Consider the following 25790-nt stretch of genomic DNA (forward strand, 5'->3'; position numbering starts at 1 on the left):
GTGAACTCTCACTACCAGTTAGAACGCTTTTTCCTGCCAGCTACAAAATTACACTTGGCAACCTTACTCACAATGCGTGTGTTTGAGGCTGACACGTACCTGTTCCTCAGGTAGAGCAACTACTAGACTGTTAGATATTAACCCACTGGCTTACCTAATTACTCAGCCAGCAGGTAGACTCTTCCCTTGTTACTCCACACAGGAGACGAAACTGGGAGAGATATATCTCCCTTCTATAACAACCACCTTCTTATCACAGCCCCGATAAATAATAATTGGCCACATAACCCACTGACCTATCGGAGATCATCTATTCCCTATCCAGACTCAGCAACACACAAACATGGAAAGTTAGCTCTACCATAACAGAATAGAGATATTTTGATTTTCCCAGGTGGCATCTATTTATACATGTTGGCTATTGCATGATACATCCAATTTTAACAATTTATTCCAACCATTTACAATTTAGAGCATTGATTGGAAAATCTAAAGGTCATACTGAAGAATTTTCTCATTATTATTGAACCACACATATAAATGATGATCTTCTCTACTGGTAAACATGTATTCCTCTCATATCCAGACCACTGTCGTGAATTGAATTAGAATCCTGTGAACTGTGTAGCCATTAATGTTATGTTTCACATTGATCAGTCTACATTTTTAGGATTTTTAGTCCATGGTCGTCTTCTTTATCTATGGCCAACATAAGAAATCATAGGGCGACACACAGACACATATGTACATACATAGAACTCACCAAGTGACTAAATCAGTCAATGAAAGTGGAAGTGTTTTAAGTGAAGACATAAGGCATAACATGGAGGACGGCTCTTTAGTAACTTTTATGAGAAATAGAAGTAGTAAAACAAAGCGATTTCTGCTATCAATAACACAATATAACATGAGGATGATGTATTTACAAGAAGGAGTTCATGAAGAACAAGGAAAGTTAGACTCTGTTTCTCCATTCTGCTTTATCAAGCAAGCACGATATCGAGCTGAGAAACTCGGTCTGATATCGCACTTGCCAACATGCAATTTTCACAGCGATGTGAAGCATTTTTGATTAAAAATCGCATCGCTTCTGTGAAACTGCAATCCTCACGCGTGTGTTAGGATCGCAAGTGTTTCCCATTGACTTCAATGGGAAACATTGCAGCGCACTTGCATGCACATCACACGGCATGTGAGTGCCATGTGACTTCTTTTAAGGCCCTTTTGAAAACAATGGACGAAGCCGAAATGCTCAAAGATAGAACGTACTGTGATTTTTTTTTCCCCCTTGCAGCATGTGAATAAGCCATGAATCTTCTTGAAGACCATGCCTATTTTCCTATTGCGCATTTCAGACTTGCCAAGTGCTGAGAAAAGTCACAAATTTTTATGCAAATATGCACTATGAGTTGTAACTTTTTAAGCTAGTTTCTTACAAAAACTTATTCATTAAGGGTACATGGGACGGAGAAAATCCACACCAAAATTGGCAACATGTGGTTTTTGTCACGGATTTGCCACAGATTTCATCTTATGCATTGCAGTTTTTGCCAATTTCATAATCCATTCTGCATTTAAATGTATGCATGGAAAATACTCAAAGTTTATAGATGAAATTTCTAATAATCCGCATGTAATATGTTACATGTGCATGTACTAAAAAGGGTAATTCTATTTTTGCAAAACTTTTGACATATCATAGCAGCCTATCAGGAGTTGTGTTCAGCGGAAGTCCGGGTACTGAGACCAACACTGATCACCGAAATGAAGATGCACTGTGTCACCTTGACCTTTATCAGTGGCGTAACTATAGAGGATGCAGGGGATGCGGTTGCACCCAGGCCCAGGAGCCTTAGGGGGCCCATAAGGCGTCTCTTCTCCATATAGGGAGCACAGTACTATGAGTAAAGCATTATAGTTGCGGGCTCTGTTACAAGTTTTGCATCAGGGCCCGGGAGCTTCAAGTTACGCCTCTGACCTTTATCATTACTTCTTATCTCTTCTTGGCAGTCTAGGAGCTGGTCTTCAGCTGCGGAGAAGGAGTAATGATCACAATTAAAGGTAGTGAACACCTCTGCCCCTTGGTTGGCGTCTTAACACCCAAACTGTACAATCAAAACCTTTGATCGGTCACTATGATATGTCTAAAGTTTTGCAAAAGTGCAATTACTTTTTACAAAATTAGGCTTGTTTGTTATATATTTACATATCAGTGCTCAAATACGTAGAGAAAGATACATGTTGTGACAAGTACGTCAATTTCAGAGACGTTCCAAACCGTCCAGGTTCACACCCATTCGTACTAACCTTTCACAAAGAAATATTCAGTCCTTTGCAAGTTCATAGTAAGTACTAGTCTACCAATATCACAGCCATAGTTTGGCTTGTGGGGTTCCTTATATGAGACAAGTTGGCCAGAAATTTTTTAAAACCCCGTCGTAACCTGCAATTTCCATTATACACTATTCTTCACTGTCTACATCAGTATATTGAGACTTCCCCAAATGATTGTGGGAGTAATGAGAACATACAAGGATAGACAGTACAATGATAATAGAAGCAGCTGCTTTGTGCAATCCAGATTGTTCCCACGTCCTTGTCTTTATAGCCTCAAGAGGTACATTTATCTTGTGAGACTGGTGGTGGGTGAGTTCATTGCAAATTCATAGTTCCAGTACCAATGTCCTGCCTCTTAACTGCCAATACATCTCTGTCCAATCGCGCCTCGGTGGCCACGTTTACCTCTAGGAATGAGTTTTATGTGATTCATTGAGTTCCAATAGTCCTTCTACAATATGTTATCTAATACAGAATCCTTCGAAGGGTGTACACATGGGAGCAGAAGTATATTCAGAAGAAAAGCTGAAAACTCTAATTTAAGCTGCCCATTGCCACTTTCGTTGATGATGAAGATACAATAGAGAAATTAAGGGCCAGCACTCCATGTTGTAGATGAACGTCTTAACATATACTTTTATTGTTCCATGTCACACAAAACACCACTGTGATGAATCCTTAATATAGATGAGCGAGTATACTCGCTAAAGGTAATTGCTCGAGCGAGCATTGCCTTTAGCGAGTATCTCCCCCGCTCGAGACAAAAGGTTCGGGTGCTGGCAGCGGGCACGGAGCTGCGGGGGAGAGCGGATCGGAACGGAGGGGAGATCTCTCTCCCCCTCTCCCCCTCGCTCCCTCCTGCTGACAGCCGCTACTCCCCGATCCCCCGCGCCGGCACCCGAACCTTCTGTCTCGAGCGGGGGAGATACTCGCTAAAGGCAATGCTCGCTCATCTCTAATCCTTAAAGGGGTTGTCCCGCGGCAGCAAGTGGGTCTATACACTTCTGCATGGCCATAATAATGCACTTTGTAATGTACATTGTGCATTAATTATGAGCCATACAGAAGTTATAAAAAGTTTTATACTTACCTGCTCCGTTGCTAGCGTCCTCGTTCCCATGGAGCCGACTAATTTTCGCCCTCCGATGGCCAAATTAGCCGCGCTTGCGCAGTCCAGGTCTTCTCCTGTTCTCTATGGGGCTCCGTGTAGCTCCGTGTAGCTCCGCCCCGTCACGTGCCGATTCCAGCCAATCAGGAGGCTGGAATCGGCAATGGACCGCACAGAAGAGCTGCGGTCCACGGAGGAAGAGGTTCCCGGCGGCCATCTTCACTGGTAAGTATAGAAGTCACCGGAGCGGGGGGATTAAGGTAAGCGCTCCGGTAAGCTTTCTTTAGGTCCCTGCATCGGGGTTGTCTCGCGCCGAACGGGGGGGGGGGTTGAAAAAAAAAAACCCCGTTTCGGCGCGGGACAACCCCTTTAATAATGGCAACGTTTCAGGCGGAAGACCTTCATCAGGCTGATAGCAAAGGTGTGGCATAGGATGACAGGTTTTGGAACAAACTAAAGCTGAGCTTTAGACGTGCATAGGTAGCAGTCACACTCAAGCCCTACAGAGCTCCAAAGTTGCCTCTGCCAAATGAGTTGCACCAATATTATAAATGCTATATGGCAGGTAGGGGGCTGTCACAGATTTTGCAATAGGGGTCCAGGAGCTTCAAATTATACCTCTGAGGACAAAAAGAAAGTTTAGGGAAGACTTATGTTCAGCAATGTCAGGACCATTTCCAGAATGGGAAAGTCAAGGCATTTCGACCTTTAGGGCTCGTACACACTTGCGTTTTTTTCACGCGATATCGCTGCATTTTTTTCACGTGATTGTCAATGGGACTTTCTAACGTTAAAAACGCATCGCACAAAAATAGTAAAGCACAAACTTGTGATGCGTTTTTATCGTTAGAAAGTCCCATTGACAATCGCGTGAAAAAAACACGCAAGAAAAACTCAAGTGTGCAGGAGCCCTGAGAGTGCATTCACACATAGCTGATTTGGTGCTGATTTTGTTGCAGATTTTTTGCAGATGTACCACAGATTTCAATCGAATTCAACTTAGCGCTCCTTCACAGAAGTGCACGACTCAGCTCAATGTATTTTCGCCAAGAATTTTTTTTTTTGCACGAATATCAACGTATTTCACTGTAATTTTTGCACTTACAGGGCATGTCCATTTGCATGAGACAGACATATAAGCCCCAATTTAAATGGCTGTTTAGCCTAATGAGTTCAAGGTGCGTCGTTCCTCCAGCGGAATTGTGCAGGGTTTTGCGTATTTCGCATGTATTTGTGCACCCCCAAAGACTTCCATGGGGACCTTGGTGGGCAAATGTACACAAAAGTAGAGCATGCTCCGTTTTCTTCTATCTGCGTGAAATGGAAGTGTGAGTGAACACATTAACATCAATGGGTTCTATTCTCCGCATATTGCATGCACATAATTTGCGCACGCAAATACGCCCTTGCAAATGAGCCCTTAAGATGTTGAAATTTGCTGCAAAATTGCTACAAAATCCGCAGACTATCGGCTACATGTGAACGCACTCTTAGGCCTCGGTCACACAGGCGCATCGGCACCCGTACACCGGCCGTACCTGAAGATGGCCGTCTCTCTGCAGCGCTGCTGAAAGAACACATCACCGGCAATGGAGCCGGTCACATGTTCTTTCCTCCGGCACTGCAGAGAGACGGCTGTCTTCAGGTACGTCCGTCTCCTTCCTGCAGTAACACGGGCGCCGATGCGCCCATGTGACTGAGGCCTTAGGAGTTATCTGAATTTTGCAGCAAGTAACATGAATCTTGAATCCACTACCATGGAGGAAAATCTGAGAAGAGAGCTTTCAATAATGTTTCAACCAAAATGAATAGATGGCATAAGAGTCTTTTCCCCCTATCGTATTCATTTCCGTTTTACTGTTCCATCATAGCAAAACGCAAAGAAGATGTTTCAGTTTTGAAGCCCATAGAAATGTATTGAAACTGAAGACCTTCAGTTTCAATCTGTTTCTGTATCTTCCCTCTCCATCCTGTTCTTCACTCCGGAACAAAAATACAGACTGCTTTCTGGTTATAAAAATGGATCTGTTTTTCTTTTTCTTTTTGCATTGTAGCCAATGGAGGACAGATGTTAACCGAAAAGCAATCTGCTTTTCACTTCTAGCTTTCTTTCCTGAGCAACACAGGAGGTTTTTCTACTCCCCTTAGGACACTTGTTTGGTAATGATGTCTCTTCAATGAATGGGGTTCATTGGTTAGCACTGTTGTCTTGCAGTACTGCTCCAACCTCACCAAGACTTCGAAAAACTCCATGCCGATCTTGGCCTTGGTCAGATTTGAACCTAGCACTGCAAAGAACACTGCCAATGACTGAGCTACCATGCTTGCTCTTCCTTCTCCAGAGGGGGAAAGGAGAAGAAAAAGAAGAAAGACAAAGAGAACATACAAACTCCATGCAGATGCTATCCTTGATTCCGGTTGATCCGAGGACCCCAGTGCTGCAAGGCAACAGTGCTAATGACTGAGCCACCAGTGGAGGAAGAGGAGAATGAGAAGATAATATTATTCTTTCTCCTCCTGCTTCTCCTTTTTCTTCTCCTCTGGAGGAGGAGGAAGAGAAAGAAGGAGGATAAAGAAAAATGAAAGAGAAGCATGGTGGCTAGCACTGTTGCCTTGCAGCACTGGGGTTCTAGGTTCCAATCTACAACAAATCTATTCAAAGACAACATCTGCATGAAGTTTGTATGTTCTCTTTGTGTTTCTTTCTTCTTTCGTGGAGAAGAAAGCAGCATAGTGGCTCAATCATTAGTACTGTTGCCTTGCAAAGCTGGAGTTCTAGCTCCAAATGTGACCAAGGGCAAAATCTGCTTGGAATTTTTCAAGGCCATACAAATGTTGTCATTGATGAGATTTGAACCTAGGACTTCAGCACTGCAAGGCAACAGTAACATAGTAATATAGTATGTAAGGTCGAATGAAGACAATGTCCATCTAGTTCAGCCTGTTTATCCTCCTATGTTGTTGATCCAGAGGAAGGCAAAAAAAAAAACAAGAGACAGGAGCCAATTATCCAATTTGGGGGAAAATTCCTTCCCGACTCCCTAATGGCAATCAGACTAATCCCTGGATCAACCCCTAATAGTTCCTACCTGCCTGTATACCCGGATTAACAATTGGCCTAAGATTTATATCCTTCCGCTCTAGAAGACATCAAGTCTCCTTTTAAACTCCTCTATGGATTTTGCCATCACCACATCCTCAGCCAGAGAGTTCCACAGTCTCACTGCTCTTACAGTAAAGAACCCTTCTCTGTGCTGGCGATGAAACCTGCTTTCTTCTAGACGTAGTGGATGCCCTCTTGTTACAGTCGCAGTCCTGGGTATAAACAAATCATAGGAGAGATCCTTGTATCGTTCCTTCATGTATTTATAAATATTTATTTGATCACCCCTTAGCCGTCTTTTTTCCAGGGCAAATAATCCCAATTTTGATAGCCTCTCTGGGTATTCCAGTCCCGTCATTCCATGTATTAGTTTAGTTGCCCTTCTTTGAACCCCCTCCAGCACTGTAACACCTTTACTGAGCACTGGTGACCAGAACTGTGCGCTGTATTCCATGTGGGGGCTGACTAGTGCCTTATATAGTGGGAGAATAATGTTCTCATCCCTCGCCCCTATACCTCTTTTAATGCACCCCAAGACTTTATTAACTTTTGCAGCAGCTGACTGGCATTGGGTACTCCAGTTTAATCTACAATCCACTAGTACCCCACGCTTTTTTGCCATCTCACTTTTTCCTAGCAGTAACCCATTTAGTGTATATTAGTGACATCCGTTTCTCCTGCCCATGTGCATAACCTTACATTTATCAACATTGAACTTCATTTGGCATTTTTCTGCCAAAGCCCCCAGCTTATCTAGGTCCATTTGTTCAGAACAGCCTAGATGGTGGAGCAATTAATTGAAATGGCCATCCTGCTTTTCTCATTCCAATGATGCACCCCTTCTCAAAGTCTGTTAACTGGGCAAAATGTCTTGGAAAGCATCATAGAGACGTCTATTGGTCAACGATATCTTAATAAGAGGTACAATACACAAAGGGTAGCCTCTGAGAGCCTTTTTATAAGGCAACAGGGAACACTTCAACAGCCTCTGGTGGCAAAACCAAGTGTGTAATCAGACCACAACTGTAACCATTTACATATTCACCTTAGACATGGCTGCATGCAGAATTTTACAGCAATCTGACATTTCTATCCGGGTGCATTATTTATTTGTCAATGAGTGCATCAGCTGCTGCCTCCCTGAAATGAACAGGTAGGGTTGACATCCGTGCAATTGTAATTAAGGGTTAAACAACTAAGAATCCTGGGCACCACTGATACAGAAGGAAGGAATGCTGCAGAGAGATGAAGAAGAAACTTCTGTTTATTCTGAATTAATTACACGTTTCTGCCCTGACAGGGACCTTCATCAGATAGTTTGCAAACAATGGTTGTTTAACCCCTAATTCCATTTTGACAGATTCACAGCACTGGGAGTCAGATCTAATAAAAGGTGAACAGGGGTGAGTGTGTAAAAATAAAAAGCGATTATAGTAAGTCAGTCCTACTGCCTTTAAGACATGACATTACTCTTTAAGTTGTTTGGTCATCTTTCGTTCCTCTAGAATAAACCTCAAACTTTAAACTGTTTATATCTCGTAGTAACACATTGTCCATGTATTCATCAGATCGCACCCTGCAGAATTAAACTGTGTATTTATCAGACGAGTGTGTTGGATGTCCCTCTCCCAGTAAAATAATCAATCAGTAGATGCTCTTAGTGGTTCCCGCACAAGAAGTCTCTGAAGTTGCTTGCCAACTCCAGTAGTGTGCTGGACAACTGATTTATACCACTATTGTGCTGTGAGGGTGAGAAGAGTTACTTTTCTAACTACCTTCTGCAGAGTTAATCATTCTGTGTGAACAGTGCAATTAGCATAACTTTCAACAATATATCCATTTTCAATTGTAAACCTACTCAAGGTTCAAGCACAGGGATTAAAGGGTCATTGTTATTTCCCAACACTTTTTACATGTCACTAGTCTTGTTCTGCAGGGCTGCAGTTGCTGAGGAGATACCTACTGATCACTGAAGGTGGTTGAGTTCTTATCAAAGCGGTGTGGAGGCCCATTTACATGCAACAATTATCGCTCAAAATTTCTTCAAACGAGTGAAAACGAGCGATACTCGTTACGTGTAAATGCAAAGCCATCATGCACTATTCGTTCACTTGTCATTTATCGCTGAGTTTCAGCCTGCATAAAAATAGTTGTTAGCTCGTTCGCTTGTCGTTAGGTTTAACCCTTTCCAATCCAATTTGTATCCTGGTTTTCCTAGGGGGCTTACTCTTTTTCTACTGTTATACAATGGCGCTATCTGCTGGCTAAAACCAGTACTGCATGAGGTGACACGGATAAGCTCCAACAGCAGAGTGGCTGCCAATATACAGTAAGAGAACCCCGACGGGCGTATTGCAGCATCGGAGCTGTACAGCCTTAAATCATAATGTCTTTAGACGTCAGACAGTGGATTAGAAAGGGTTAAACAGCAGTAGTTCAGCCTTTCAAATGAATTGAGGGGAGGGGTGATTGTTTGACCAGCTAAACACAATGACTCATGCCACAGAAGACAAAGACTTTTCTTGGCACTAATTAAAAACCTCCCACCTAGAGATTCTTCTCATATACACACGCCCACCTGAGCAAACAACATGTACAGTGTTTACATAGCTGATAAGGGAAATTGCAAAGAAATGTCCAACAATTATCTTTACGTTTAAACGCTCAGCATTTGAAAGCAAAAAAGTTGTCGAGTCGTTCATTCATTCATTCGTTCATTCAAACAATAATCGTTGCGTGTAAATGGGCCATAAGGACTTAATAAAAAGACTATAGACACTGCAGCAAACTCACCCAGAAGAACTAACCCGATCTAAAGGGGTAAAGAACTCAGCTGAACACTTCTACCCCTTCATTGCTGCAATTGGTGGTGGTTTCAGCATCCGGACCCCCACTGCTTAATACTGAAAACTTGTGTCAGAAGTTTTGTGAAATGACAGTGACCCTTTAATCCTTTGATTAGACCTGAAAAGTTTTGGAAAAGGCAATTTATCCTTTAAGTCTGTAAAGGTGAGTTCACATTTTGGGGGTCAACATTTTGTTGTGTTTTTTGCGAAATTGCAGCAGAATGACTCAGATGCCTTGCCATAGATAATCCGCACATAGTTGTACTGACAAAGTCCAAAAGCCTTATCACTACCGCTGTGCGAAAAAATATGTTGTGTATACCTGAGTAACTCACATGATATTATGCATAGACCTTATCTAAGAATCTTTATCCTTCAGCCTCTTTACTTGGTGATATATCTTATTCCCATAGGTACCAGGTATCTGTTTTTTGCCTCATCTACGTATTGCCTTTGCTGGTAATAGGGTGTGCATACACCTTCATTGGGATGACTCTTTGGGCCAGTGAAATCCCTGGAGATTCATCAGACCGCTACCACGAGCAGGTGGTGGCAAAACGCAAGGTGAGTGATAGAAAGGACTAATCATTGGCCAGTTATTTAGAACAGCATTCCCTTAGGCACTCCCAAACTCGGAGTATCATTGAAATCTATGATGCCTGTAGTTCAGGTCAGGATACCCTCCTGGACACTCATGCGTATTATGGATGCATCTATAAGCCTGGAATATGCTTGTTAGTCACTGGCTTAGGGGGAGACCACACGGCTTGGCTGAATACACATAGCCAGTCAACAATGGCCATATGCATTCAGCCATACTCTGTTGTCTTGGCCCTTAAGCATTTGACTTTTTTACACCAGAAACTGGGATAAAACCATTTGTAAATGTGCCCCTATGAGCTTCACCTGTACTTTCCACATGGTTGAAAACTGTAACACAAAATATGCCACTTCACAGTAAAGCACATAAGATTTTTGAAAGCACTAAGTATGGAGCACCCCAATAAGATCCACAAATGACACAACAAAAGGTAACGTAATCAAGATGTATTCCAAAGAGGCTAGAATATATGTGATGAGTGGAGGGCAATGGTAAAGGGGTGTTACTAAAACAGGATTAACTTTTTTTTCCCCCCTCTTGTCTATCTGTTGAGTCTGATATCGCAGTGCACATCATTTTACTTGAATGGAGTTGAACTACAAAAGCAGATACATCCCATGGACAAGGGGGCGCTGTTTTAGGAGAAAAAAATGCATATTTTTCTATTTACACACAATCCATTTGCACAAACTTCATCTAAATGAATAATGTGCCTTGACAAAGGAGAAAAAAACCCGGCTACTTAAAAACACTTCTTTTATTATAAAAAATCCATAAAATTATAAATGGTAGCTACTAGAGATGAGCGAACGGACTCGTTTAGGGCGATTTCGCACTCAGACACCGCTTTTTCCGGGTAACTGACTACTCGGGCGAAAAGATTCGGGGGGCGCCAGGGAGGCGGCGTGGTGGAGCGGGAAGTAGCAGTGGGGAACAGGGGGTCTCTCTCACTCTCCCCCCCCACTCCCCTCTGCAACCCCCCCGCTCAACCCCAGCGCTCCCCGAATCTTTTCGCCCGAGTAGTCAGTTACTCGAAAAAAGCGGTGTTTGAGTGCGAAATTGCCCTAAACGAGTACGTTCGCTCATCTCTAGTAGCTACCATGTGACATCATGTTACACAGTACCTACATTTATCATTTCATGGATTTTTCGTAATAAATGAAGTGTTTTTAAGGAGCTGACTTTTCTCCTTTGTTGCTGCTATTCAAGCCATTTGACTCGCGGTCAGCCTGAGGGCCTGAAAACCTTCAAGCTAAAACGGGGTAAATACTAACTACTAAGCAGATGAAGATAACATTCTGTTATGTGTTTTGGAATATATATATACCTTGAGGGCTGCTTCACACAAACATATTTGCGCGCCTTTGCGGGTTGAAAAACTGCACGCAGTATATGGAGAACAGAACCCACTTATTTCAATGGTTTATTTTCACTTAGGACATACTCTATTTTGTTCACCAAAGAGCCCCATAGAGACCTATGGGAGGTTCACAAATGTGCTAATTTGCCTTATGAGTTCCAGATGTGTTCTTTTTCCAGCGGAATGATGCTGTTTTTTATGCATCTGTTGCCCTGCGGATTTTGGTGCAGAATTTACCGCGACTTACGATGTTTCATGCAGCCTATTCTGTTCCATGTGAAAGGTCCCTCAAGCTTTATGGCACACTCGGGCTTGTAGTATTACAACATTTGGAGAACTATATTGTAGACCAATGTTTTAACCTATTGAATCTTAGACTTTTGCTTTCAAGGGGTTAAACGATTGACCTGGCATCTGACTGATTGCTCTGTTCTATGCTCCGCAGGTCGTGAAGATGATGATCGTGGTAGTTTGCACATTTGCGATATGCTGGCTTCCGTATCACATCTACTTTCTGCTACAGACCCTCAGTTACACAAACCAGAAGTTCTACCAGCAGCTTTACCTGGCCATTATGTGGCTGGCAATGAGCTCCACCATGTACAACCCCATCATTTACTGTTGTCTGAATGACAGGTGAGTGCACAGTGCCAACTCCAATGACTTGAGTACAAGAATATACGATGGAGCAAATTTACTAGTCAAAATTGCACCAGGAAGCTCTGTTACATTCTTTGTGCCACGTTTATCATGAGTTTTTAGACAGTTTCAGGCAGTTTTTCTGACTTGTCCGAAAACCTGACAAATCATTTGATGGATCCTGTCATTAACTATAAGCATCATAAACTAAGTTATGGTGCTTATACTTTAGGTGATGTAGAGTCCAGGAAGCTGTGTCTCATACTCACCTGGTAACAGAGGCGTAACTATAGAGGATGCAGGGGATGCGGTCGCACCCGGGCCCAGGAGCCTTGAGGGGCCCATAAGGCCTTTCTTCTCCATATAAGGAACCCAGTACTATAAGTAAAGCATTATAGTTGGGCGCCCTGTTACAAATTTTGCATCGGGGCCCAGGAGCTTCAAGTTACGCCTCTGCCTGGTAACCTGTTCTTGCAGTGTCCCCCGGCAAAGTCAGCACACGAATAGTAAACTTGACACTTTTCAGAAGGCCATGTTCTCATTTCCATTCATCTCTATGGAAGTGTGCGCACAGCCTACTGAAAAGAGTCAAGTTGACACTGACTTCGCCGCAGGAACGGGGGACTGGGTGAACATGAAAAGAGACTCTCCAAACTCCATGTCCTAAAACTACAAGCACCATAACTTAGTTTATGGTTGATGGCCGGTTCCCTTTAATCTGGTTCTTCTATACCATGTGGTTGAGCTCGAATAGCTCGTAGAAAGGAGTAACATAGTTTCTGGATGATTTTTCACAATTTCATACAATTTTTCAAGAGCCTTGAACATTGGGAGGCATAATAAAGCCAAAATAAGAAACAAAGCTAATATAAAAGCATAGCACGTATAGCAGTGGGCAGAGAATGAGTGATTCTCTGCAGTTTAACATCACACAGAGCACAATACTATACTGTAATAATGGTCTGTAGCGAGTATATTGTCTGAGCAGGGAGCAGTTGTAAGCTAATGTAAGAAATAAAAGGGATGGCATTGCACAGGCATTTTATACACAATATAAACAGTTTCTTTATGAGTCCGGGGATATGAAAATGTAATTGGTGCTGCTGGGCACCTGCTGCCATAGAGAAAATACAGTTAGCATTGTATCATCTGTTACGGCACGCCTTGATGATGGTTTCTTGTAGAAGCTGTTCTTATCATATTATCATTTCTACAAAACTTTAAACCGATTCTGAAGACTTTTTTGGAACTTTATTCTAACTTTGGGTTTTGATTTTACACTTCGATGCAACTAATGTTCCCTCGATATTTTAACCCTTTCCAATCCAATTTGTATCCTGGTTTTTCTAGGGGGCTTACTGTTTTTCTGCCGTTATACAACGGTGCTATATGCTGGCTAAAGCCAGTACTGCATGAGGTGACACGTTGGATAGGCTCCGACAGCAGAGAGGCTGGCAATATACAGTAAGAGAACCCAGACTGATGTCTTCCAACATGGGAGCTGTACAGCCTTAAATCACAATGTCTTTAGAGCTCAGACAGTAGATTGGAAAGGGTTAAAATTAACATATGTAGAAGCCAAATAAAAACTTGAATTATTCAGTGGGGTGCTTTTCTCTTGGCAAATTTCCTTTTACATATTAAATATTTTTTTTACACTATACAGCTTCAACTAGTACTTGTTAGGGATGTAGCCATAGGGGGTACATAGGTAGCCGTTGCACCCAGCTATAGTGCCTAAAAGAGTTCGAATATCTCTCTGTCACAAAAGAAGGCTTCCGTACAGTATATTCAGGCATATCTTGAATCTCCTGGGCCCCAATATACAATTTGCCTTATGTGGAGTGGTCAGCAGGTCCTGTATTTGACTGATACCTCTACAACCACTACAGCTATGCCCCTGGCATAGTTGCATGATACATGGTAGGGGTGTGTGTGGTGGACTGCTACAGATTTTACAAAGTTATGTCTCTGCTACTAGTTAAAAGGACTGTTCTGGACTTTTCCTACTGATGACATATACTTAGGATAGGTAGTCCATCAAGTGGGACTCAAAACAATCAGCTCATCCCTGACCCACTGTCAGTACAGACAGTTCTGGAGGCAGATAGCTCTATCAATGTTTTAGCAGCCCGGTTTCATACTGCAAACACAGCAATAGGAGCTGTACCTGTAGTACCAAATTAGGCCACTGCAACACAAACAATGCTATCTACTTACAGTGCTGTCCATACTGGCAGTGGGCCCAGCGATCAGCTGAATAGTGAGGATCAACTGTTGTTGACCTATCCGGAGGATAGATCATCAATAGTAAAAGTCCTGGACAACCCCTTTAATCGTTCATAAGTCTCTTACTTGACAATTGTTACCATGATTTGGTATGTCTTAAGCCATTTTCAGATCAGCATATTACAGGTGCATTTTTGTGCCTTATCTTAAACTGGCCTTAGAGCGGCTATACACATTAAATAGATATTGGTCAAATATTCATTCAGCCAACAACAGTCAGCTCAAGAAAGCATGCATGTACATATATAATGCATGAATGGCCTTTAAGTCTCCTCACTCACTCACTATCTAGGTATCTCCCTAAGGAGAAAAGACCCACATCACAGGCCTCTCTCTAGCAAAGCCAGAATCCTGCTGCACACTGATGAGGGGCAAACACCCCGAAACAGTTATCTATGTATGGAGTCTGGCTTTGCTTTTTATTCCCGGTGCTCTCCCTAAGGAGGAAAGATAGCGTTTGTGACCTTTGAAAACTTAGGTTCGCTTTAAGATGTAAATAATATAATTTAGGTCAGGCTGGTTGTTAAGCACATAAAAGGCTCTAGCTGTGGACCTGTGGGCCCCTAATGACCAGTCTGTCTTATATTACTCTTTAGTTCATCTCTGAGCTGGTTTTGCATTATCCAAAAAGTGTAAAGTCAAGGTGTGAATTTTCATCTCAACTGAATTTAGGTGGAATATTTCTACTATCCCCCAACTTTGCTTGTATACTGAAAGAACATTATCCCACTGCAATAGCAATCACTTCAAAAAGTTGAATGAGTAAATGGAGATACTCTAGGCTTTGACCTAAGAAGTGTACATAATAAAGTTCATCTCTTTTTTTTTTCCTAAGGTTCCGTATAGGCTTTAAGCATGTCTTTCGATGGTGCCCGTTCATCCCTGCGGGTGAGTATGAAGGTCTGGAAATGAAATCTACACGCTACCTTCAAACCCAGAGCAGCATGTACAAAATCAGTCGTATTGAAACCACCGTATCATCCGTCCTAAGTGCCAACGATGAAGAAGCAGAAGAGAATGGGAAGAGCAACAAACGTCTGTCATTGGACCTCACCTCCAATGGTTCTTCTCGCAGTGTCTGTAAGACCATGTCTGACTCATCCAGCTTCTACTCCAATAATTTATCATAAATTATGTCCCAACAACATCTGGACATCCCTAGGTCTCCATTCCGTGGTTTGAACCTCTGCTAGGCTGCTTAACCCTTTCTATGGGGTAGTATCATTTTCGATCCACCTTTGCCCTGGCTACAAGTGAAAAAGATTTTGTTTACAATTTCAGGGTCTTTTTTTCTGTTCCCTTTGTTATTGATAGATGTTTACAGTTTGACAAGTTTTCCATCTTTAGATTTTTTTTTTAGGTTTCTCCAAACAAGAAAAGCTTTATGCTTCTAGGAAACGTTGCCCTTTTACAGTTAGCTGTAACCTAATCACATTTTCCACAGAATTATTACAAAGTCCCAACAGGAAGTTTAACAATTTTAATATTTGAACCTCAGGGAGTTATCAGTGTTCTTTCAATACAGTATGCCCAGATATTATAGCTGGGACTGTTTTCAGTGTTTGGGTTTTTTTTAGGATTTTTTGTAGTCAACTTATTTGTCCCCTTGAACAAATATCCAAATATTGTAAGGATGAAGCAAAAGCTAAGAAGGAGAAAGTTTGATAACATAAATTGAGCATTAAGTTAAAATCTGGGTTTAAAACTGAAAATTCAGTCCTTGTAAGGGATATCGGTGAATTCCCACTTCCAAAACCATACTTATCTGGAGGTCCACAATGATGATAGATCTAGGAGGTTTTTCTACCTGGGTTTCAGATTTTTTACTTAGAATTTACAGACCTTCTCTATGTTACTGTAGTATTTTGGTAAGAGTATAAAGGTAATCAGAAATATACCATGACTGTCCTATCTCTTAGGTCAAGGGGGATAAAGTTTCTCCTTGTGGAGACTGCAAAGTTGGTGTAGAGAATCTTATAGGCCTGGGAAAAAAGGTGTTAAGAAAACCCTCATCCTGGAAAAGAAAGAGGTTTTCTAGTGCTACCTATTGGATAGTAACCCTATGTCACCCTCTATGAAACTTTATCCCCATTTACCCCCATCAAAGGCCTCTCGCCCAGCCAACCAGTACCCTGCTCTGCGTTGATAAGGGGCAAAAATTCTAGAACAGCTGTCTGCAGATGAATGCCTTTTTTTTCCTTATAGAGAAGACTCTGGTTTGACTTATGTCATGTTGAAATGGTCAATCAGTGACTTATAGGGTTGCTGTCGAATAGATGGCAATAAAAGCCCAATGTCTTCCTCAAGGGGGCAAGCTTATTTACATCCTGAACATGAAGTTGAGCCATGATTTGCCCTAACATAGTAACATCGTATTTAAGGCTGAAAAAAGCCATATGCCCATCTAGCTCAGCCTATTACCCCCTCCCCCAAGTGTTGATCCAGAGGAAGGCCAAAAAATTCCCCAATGATGTAGAAGCCAATTTTCCTCATTTAAGGGGAAAACATTCCTTTACGACCCCAAGTGTGGCAATCAGAATAATCCCTGCATCAACAAACCTTCTGAAGTAATTAGTAGCTATAATATTGTGATGCTCCAGAAAAGTGTCCAGGTCCCTCTTAAGCTCTTTTTCCCTGTCAACAATATCTATGAAACACCAATGCTGGATGATCATTTTCCTTAGTATATGAAGTACCTGTGCTGTCTATGGGATGTTGCTGGTTATAACTTTTTATCATTAATTCTAGTAAACACCTAGATGGCGGTAACACAAAACATATCATGTTATACTTTGCAGACTTAGAAGTGTGATCCAAAGTTTTCAACCCATCAACCAAAATGTAGACCGCGCCAGATGACCTATGTGTCAGATTCTATAAATATTCCCTTTGAGTAAAGTGTTGGGATTATTCGTCTCTGACAAATTGTGGGGTCAGAGCAGGGTGTATATAAACACTGTATAGTGACTGATGTTAAACACTGTTTAAACAAAGGGTTCAGTCCAGATACTAATTGTTGCCTCCGAGTAAAGTTCCCTTTCTGTAAACTAATTTTTCAGTTCTTTAAGGGTGGCTTTACACAGGACAGCAATCATCCAAATACTCGCTCAATAGGGCAAATGTAAATGACAGTTGGTGACCTTGTGAAATAGTAGCTGGTTGATCAATTACTATTTAGTGTGAACACACAATCGCCTGCCCTTCAATGACTAGCCCAGTCTTTTTCGACTCTCTTTCTTTCTCTCTCCGAAATAGAACAATTGCTACGTGTAAAATCACACAAACATCATTTTTTTTGTACACAACTCACTGTTGCGACTATTTTGAGCGACTATTTGGACTATATTTGTCCCATATGAAGCCACCTTTAACACACATAGCTGAAAATAAAATAAAAATACAGAATTTTACTAACACCTCTACGGTGCTTCACACGTAGCAGAATTGGTGCGTAATTTACGTAAAATACGCACCAAAATCTGCGTCAAATTCCGCAACTAAAATCTTTTGATGCGGTTCTGCAGCAGACTTCACCCCTCTAATTTAACGTGTGAAATCTCCTGTGGATCCATGTCAAAAAATGCATGAAAATCCCACCTCATGGATCGGCACCAAAATCAGTTACGTGTGAACGTACCCATAAAGCTACTTATAAAGTCAATTCAGAAAAACAACTCAACCTCAAAAGATAAAGTTAAGCATAAGTGAACTCTTTGCAGGATGAAATGGAATTGTTCTTCTCTTTTGTTTAGCGTGTGGTATATTGTTTTTTGGTCTGTAGAGACTACAGTGATGCCTACAGGCTCTAAGATGAACTACAGCTCTTTAAATTAAATGTCTTCAGGTTTGTTCATAATTTGTAATGGATCGTAAAAAAAATGTCAAGTAGAAAAGAACTAAACTGTGGCCATTAGGTTGAACTTGTACTGACTTTATACACTTCTCTATAAAGGTAAGGTATGAAGATAATGTAAACAGCAACAATTAAGTAAGTTTACTTACATATAAAGTACGATGTTCACACAAACATATTGAATATTTTAATATATTTTATGTTAATAAGAAGCCAGTCTCTATCTTCCTCTTCCTTATGGCCAGAAACATAAATGTTGGTGGCCCCAATTTATAAACAGTATCGGCACTCAAGGGTGGATGTCCAGGAGAGGCTTTTATAACCCTTCAGTCAAAAACAGCACTCATTATGTTTAGACACAGGATGATCTATATTGACATCAGAGGCGTAACCTGAAGCTCCTGGGCCCCAATGCAAAATCTGTAACAGGGCCCCCAACTATATAATGCTTTATTCATAGTACTAGGCTCCTTATATGGAGAAGAGAGGCCTTATGGGCCCCCTAGGGCTCCTGGGCCCGGGTGCAACCGCATCCCCTATAATTACGCCCCTGGTTAAAATGCACGCTATTAACTGAAGCGCATTATGACTGGCAAAGTTGGTAAGGCGTCCATGATTACCTTCAGTCCTCCTTGAGAGAAGATCCAGCCTTGTCATCTCCTTGCAATGTCTTTTTTTTTATTAAGCATTGACAAAGACTCCCTAAAGAAAGCACTGGTAACCTGAAGGTTACAAATGTCTTTCACTATATTACTGTAGTCATTATTTTCCAAAAAGAGCCGCATATACAAAATGCATCAAATATATATTGGGTTTTCTAATACATATAAAAGAGTTCAATTGTGTTTAATGATATTCAAAGTTGCAAAATTCTTGCACAATGCTAGCTTCGTTAATATTGAACATGCGTCCATAAGTATGGTGGAAGTGGTTTCTTCTTTAAAGTCTACCTGGCATTTTATAAAACTCTTAAAATGTCACAGTGACCTATCAGAAGTTTTGATCCGTGTGGGTCCAGGTGCTGAGAACCCCACGGATTACTAAAACAAAGGGGTAGAAATGCTCGGCTGGATACTGCGTCTTTTTGTTTCTGCTTGGCTCATTTTGGCGAGGGGAGTGAGCAGTGTACGTGTTCATAGAAAGTCCGCAGTGAGCCATACAGAGCCAATCTCTGCACCCAGACCCCTACTAATCAAAACTTCTGTAACATCAAAAAGTTTAGAAAATGAAAGACTTTGAAGAGGACCTGATTAGAGATGAGCGAGCATACTTGCTAAGGACAATTACTCGATTGAGCATTGTCCTTAGCGAGTATCTCCCCGCTCGGCAGAGAAGGTTCGGGTGGCGGCGCGGGTGACAGGTGAGTTGCGGCAGTGAGCAGGGGGGAGCGGGGGGGAGAAAGGGAGAGAGAAATCTCCCCTCCGTTCCTCCCCGCTCACCCCCACAGCTCACCGCCTTCCGAGCGGGCAGGTACTCGCTAAGGGCAATGCTCGCTCGAGCAATTGTCCTTAGCGAGTATGCTCGCTCATCTCTAGACCTGATATGTCAGTGGGGTCAACTGCATAGCTATGGACTTTATTGAACTTTTTTTTATTGCTACTTCCCCTTGTTCCTTGGTACAGGATCCCATTAGATTTGGCTCCTTTGAGTCTGTCAAATTGGCAGGCTCCACCACTCACTGTCTACCAAATCTAATATGATCCATTGACAGTGAGCAGTGGAGACCGCCCACTTGACAGGTCCAAAGAGCTGGGAACCAAATCTAATGGTACTTGGTATGGAGGAACAGGAGGGGATTAGGAAAAAATGAAATGTTGGCATAAAGTCAGCCGGTTAAGGCTGTAAAACTATGCATCCAGTGATCTGAGAACATTATAGGTCCACTTTAAATAAATATGTGCTATATAGTAGCACCCAATCTGGACATTAAAAAAGAACCTTTTGTCCCTTTAAAGACTATGAACACCTTTGGGGGACCATTTTCTTTCACCTATATGCATGTACTTTGGGCTCACCAATCTTTTTTTTCAATAAGGTTTACGTAAAAATCTTGTACCTTTTTGTTTTCTGCAACTTCTACATATCCCTGTATATCGAATCTGTAGGCTGTCTCGATATGAAATCCGTAGTCTGGGCTGACAACTTGATTTCCCTCTGCACTCTCTTCTCCTGCACATTCCTATCAGCTAATTTATGACCACAAGTTTGCCTTTGTTGTGGTTATAATATATTTTATTAAAACTGCAAGAGAGGAGAGGTAATCAGCGCATCATTCCAGCCTCTTTCTGAGACTTAGGGTGCTGTTTCTATATACCGTGATTAGAGATGAGCGAGCATACTGGCTAAGGACAATTGCTCGATCGCGCATTGTCCTTAGCGAGTACCTGCCCGCACGGAAGAAAAGGTTCGGCTGCCGGCGCGGGTGAGAGGTGAGTTGCGGCAGTGAGCGGGGGGGAAAGAGAGATCTCCCCTCCGTTCCTCCCCGCTCTCCCCAGCCACTCCCCGCCCGCCGCCGGCAGCCGAACCTTTTCTTCCGAGCGGGCAGGTACTCGCTAAGGACAATGCTCGATCGAGTAATTGCCCTTAGCGAGTATGCTCGCTCATCTCTAACCGTGATATGAAGAAGCTGCAGAATACAAAAGGTGAAATTGTTTTAATTAAACGCTATTGCAAAAATGATTGTCAACCCAAAATGTATGCATTTAAGGGAAAAAAACTGCCCCCAAAAAGTGTCCTTAGACTTTCAACTGGGATAACTAATGAACAAATGAGAGTATAATTTGGGTAATTTGGGTAATGCCACCATGTGCATAGTAAAGGAACATGAACAGGCTATGAGACACGACTATGTAAATGGGATTACCCAAATGTTCGTTAAATCTACTGATAATTGTTCCTAGAAAGGAAATTCCCTGGCATTGCAATTGCTCTTTAAAAGCAAAAAATCAAAAAAACAAATGTGCAATATACTATATAAGATAAATATTTTATTTAAGATATATATATTCAATATTAATATATTAAAGCCTAACTCTGGTTTCCTGTTCTCTTATGTCACTTTTACAGTCCAGGAAGTCCAGGGTCCATGAAGCTAAATAAGGAGAGTTGTTTGGCAAGGTCCTCACACTAGAGAGCCGGTGGTCCAACAATCTCTCCACGAGGGTAAGGAGTCAAACATGTACTTTCTTTGACCCTCCTAAGTTGCTATTGTGTTATGCTGTCCTTGCCAAACAGCTCCCCGATTCTCAGCTTCTTGGACTGTTGTATTATTCAACCTGTATGTTCAGGTTATCGAAATTTTGGGGTTTCGGGCAAAGAGTTAAACTTTTGTAGTAATGTAAGTCGATGCTACTGTTATGGTTTATAATGGCTAAATTAAGAGTTACTTGACGTGTATATTGTGATGGGATTTATCGATTCTACTTTGTGTCTTTTTTCATAAGTGCCAAATGCTTCGTTCTTTCTAAAGGAAACACAACAAAACAGTATTTACCGCACATTCCTGCCGCTTCTATAAACTCTAGAAACCATCGAGTGTTGATCGCAATATGCTATAGTCTTCATAGATGTATATTTTTCATTCAAAGGACACTGCCAATTTTTTGCCAATGCTTCATTCTAGCCTGTGTGGTTCATATAGTGGTTCTCTATTCTTTCCAAAAAAAAGTCATATTATGTGGTAGATGTGAAACCCATGCTTCTTCAATGTCTTCAGATGATTATAGTGTTAAACAAAAACATTTTAACAGGGTATTTAATAAATCTGAATGTGAAAAATATGTGAATGAACTTACATCGATTCTTGAGCCATCCCTACCTTCCGTATTATGGTGCAATGGAACATTCTTGTAAGGGTTGGCCAATATGATGGATCCGGTGTACCGTAGAGGACAGTACCATTCGAAAGGGAATGTATATAGTCTTGAATGAAGCCATCAGATGGTTACTGCTTTAATTTTTAGTGTTTATAAACCCTTTGCATTTGAGGGAATTTATTTTTTTGTGTGTATTTTCTGCAATCTAGCACCCAGGCTTAAGATATTGTGCAGCCTTCATATAACTCTGTAAAGTTGTGCTCAATGAGCTGTTGTGTAGATGTGCTGTATATTAGTATGATCTGCCTTTGTTATATCTGTAAAACGCTGTAAATGTTTTCACTGTTCAGACAAAAGCAGTATTTTCACAAATAAACATATTGTTTCATTAAGCGGTCTGTAGTGGAGAATTGTAATGTTGTATTGTTGGCCACTCATGCGGAGAAAGAGGCCAATCTCTAAGGTGGTATGATCGTAAAGTTGCACTTACATACCTACATATGTTGTCATTTTGTGACACGTGATGCATTTTCTAATCCTGAATCAAATCTTGTTTTTACAGAATTGGATTTTGTCTGTTCTGGATATGATCTTTTTTAGCTGCATCCTTCTAATATTGTTTTTACTTTTTCCATGAGTGGGCAGGAGAAAAAGTAGTTGGCTGTGAGGTGATAAATGTATGGGTAATGAACAAACTTGGAGAATATACTGTTTTTATAATGTCTTACAAGGAATCACTCAAGTCCCTAATGGTTCCCGGGCTGTGGCTCTATGAAATGGGCCGCTGGGGTGGTAGAGGGTCTCAGGTTGGAGGTCTGCTGGGGGCTTTCTGTGTGGCAATCGAGGGATACTGGGCAAAGTGGGCCCTATTGCAAAGGTGGAACAGCTTACCCACAGGGAGTCTGTAACCAATTACAACAGAAACAGTCCATACGCCTTCCATGCTTGCCAAACAAATTTTATTAACTGCCTGTTCGAGTTTCACTAATATCAACAGAGGAAGGCAACACAGCATGTTCACACATTAAGCGGGTACCGCAGGATCCTCTTCTTGAAGATGCTTGACTTTGTTTCCCAGCTTCCAGATTCAGGTGATTAGGCGATGGCGCCAACTCATATGGTGGGGCCTGGTACAGGTCTTCCACACACGCACAACAGACTCCGAGCAACTCTCCTTTTGTGCGACCTCCAGACCTCCCTTTTATACAGCAGGCTCAGACTCACGTCTCCACTACCTCCCCTGTGATCGCCAATAACCAATTAGCATCCAGGAAAATAGAACATGAAAATGGAGCATCATAGATTCAATTTCTCTATATGGCCACTGGATGCCAGGCACATTCTTAAGAGAAAACAATCTCTTGCATTTTTAATAACCACTAACACAGATCTATTCAGGAGGGCTGCAGGAGTACCCCACTACAACTACAGTATAGTGACAGGCATGCTGATATCACTGATTGACAGATCTGTATAGATAGAGATTTGTCAATAAGCAGAAGGTGGACAGGCGAAGACAGTGGAAGGGTGAATATATGACTATTAATGACCACACCTGAGATATCTCTGGCCAAACAGCAAACCTTGAATTGTAAGTTTTCTAAAACCTCTGAGCCAATCAGTATAGGTGACAGACCTCTAAAATCAGCATGTCTGTCACTATACTGTAGTGCCTGCAGCCCAGGAACCATTAGGGACCTGACAGGTTCCCTTTAAGGGCCACCATATAGCCATTTATTGTTGCATTTGCCTGTATATTAAAATAATGACTTTATGTATAACCTAAAAAATAATAACCTAATTACAAAACAGTGGTTCTGCTGGCAGAAAAGTTAAAAGAATATATTTAAATAGGTATTCTGTTTTAAAATATTTATAACCTATCCTTAATCTCATTGTTTATAATGATTAGAGGATGACTTCAGCAAAAACACATTTTGCCATCACTGCCCCTCTCACGTGATTGCTTATCACACTGTGGGCATTTCCTATGTATACTGCAGTCACTTCCATGCAATGCAGCCTCTTGTCTGATACTTATCAGGTACCATATTGATTCTGAGATTTCATCCTACTCATTTTTTCTATGCTCTGCTTACAATCCCATGATGCATTAGCACAACATCACCAAACAGCTAGAACCAGTACCATCTCTGTCTGCAGGGATTCTATATTCACCTACATAAACTACAGACCATAATTACATAGTCCGGAGGGTAAGCTGTGATCTCCTTCATTATAGCTGTGTGACAGGAGCTGTGTAATTATCATCAATAGTCCATATGATATCATCACGCAGGAATTATGCTGATTGAAATAGTGACTCCTTGAAAGAACATAAAGCCAAGCAATTCTCAGGTGGTCAAAATGAGATCACATGACCCACATGAAGAGAGGAACTCCAGGACATTTCAGATAGAAAGAAATGGAGCTGACTTTTAATACAGCCGCCATAGACTGCTTTGGGTCAACATGGTAGCACAAGGAGTACCTAACACTCCATAATATGAAACCATAACTGTACAGGGTCCGATCATGTGGTTTTCCATGTGCAATGAGCTCTTATAGATAGGCGGGACAACATATCATCCAAAGGTAATATTTCTTTTTAACTCCTTTCATCCAGACCGTGCCAAGGAATTGTTCTATAAAATAATCCATCTGCCTCACTTCCCCTTGCCAACATCATTATGCACATGAGAATTTCTGTAATGCATTATATATGTGTAGTTACCCTTTAACATCTCTGGTAATGCCTGAGGGTAAACCAGAGCAGATATATCATATGGCTTGCTGCTTTGAATAACTGCCTTGAGTGAAATAAAGCCGTCATCCTTTAGGCGTGTGTGCTTGACAATGCATTTCAAACTTAATTTGCCAAGTGGTCAAGTTAATTGTACTGTAAAAATCTGCTGCCAACTGATTAAACAATTCTACAATATCAGACAGCAGAAATGAAGTAAGTGCAAAGGTCTCAGACGTGGAATTCATACATCCTGTCACAATATACTGTCAAGTAATGTTCCTTGAAATATCTGTGTCAGAGAGCAGCAAACCAAAGTCATTCAGTTCCTTAATGCAATCTGACACAGCGTTTAACACATGTGTATTAATGTGACCTTGCAGAAGCAAATGTATTTATAAGTCATATTTATAGAGCGGAGAACACGAATGGAGACCGGGATCACTGCCTGCCTGCATTCACACATTGTGACTGATATAACAGGGAGCCAGAAATCACCCAGCTCGTCAACAGTTTATATAAAGCTAGTCCTGTTATAGGGATATCCCAGCCAAAAGTATTTGCCATCTATCTACGGAATAGGTAGTAAATGCAAGGTTGGTTGGGGTACAACAGCTGGGACTCCCATGGATCGCTAAGACACCTCCATCACCCATTCCACCAGCTACATAACCACAGCTACAGAAGGAGGGGTTTGAATGGTTTGGCGGCTAAGCATGTGCCGTCCAGCTCCATTCAAAGTCTATGGCACTGACGAAAACAGCCAACTGTTGTGTGCAAAGAATGAAAGTAGAAGGAGACCACTGTTGGTATTTGCCCATGCGTGTGAAGAGCTTGGCAGAAACTCTTCATGAAGTTTCCTGTCCGGGTCGGAAACGCGGAGTATGTATATATGTAATAAAGAAGAATGCTTACTTATACCTAGCGTATCCTGAGTATTTCATCCGGTATGCACCAATACCAGTCTCCTTCTACTTCCTTTCGTTGAGACATCATTGGATTAATCCCCAAGTGAGAGAATGTGATGGTCAAGCATGTGCAGTGTCACTCCATTCAAAGTCTATGGCACTGATGAAAACAGCTAAGCGTTGTGTGC

General features: G+C 41.6%; 1 protein-coding gene across 3 annotated transcripts in view; it reads left to right on the forward strand.

The window, feature by feature from the left end:
• TACR1 (tachykinin receptor 1) overlaps nt 1-25790 on the forward strand; it is a 217175-nt gene that overhangs the window by 186181 nt on the left and 5204 nt on the right. The window contains exons 3-5 of one of the 3 annotated variants that reach the window (XM_066593021.1): nt 9808-9958; nt 11801-11991; nt 15119-15171. In XM_066593021.1, the coding sequence (XP_066449118.1) occupies nt 9808-9958; nt 11801-11991; nt 15119-15171 (395 nt within the window). Of the gene's footprint in view, nt 1-9807; nt 9959-11800; nt 11992-15118; nt 22344-25790 lie in introns of those variants that run through there. The other 2 variants (XM_066593020.1, XM_066593019.1) reach the window with 2 other exon arrangements.

Source organism: Eleutherodactylus coqui, chromosome 2 (genome assembly GCF_035609145.1).
Source record: "Eleutherodactylus coqui strain aEleCoq1 chromosome 2, aEleCoq1.hap1, whole genome shotgun sequence".
Classification (NCBI taxonomy): Eukaryota; Metazoa; Chordata; class Amphibia; order Anura; family Eleutherodactylidae; genus Eleutherodactylus; species Eleutherodactylus coqui.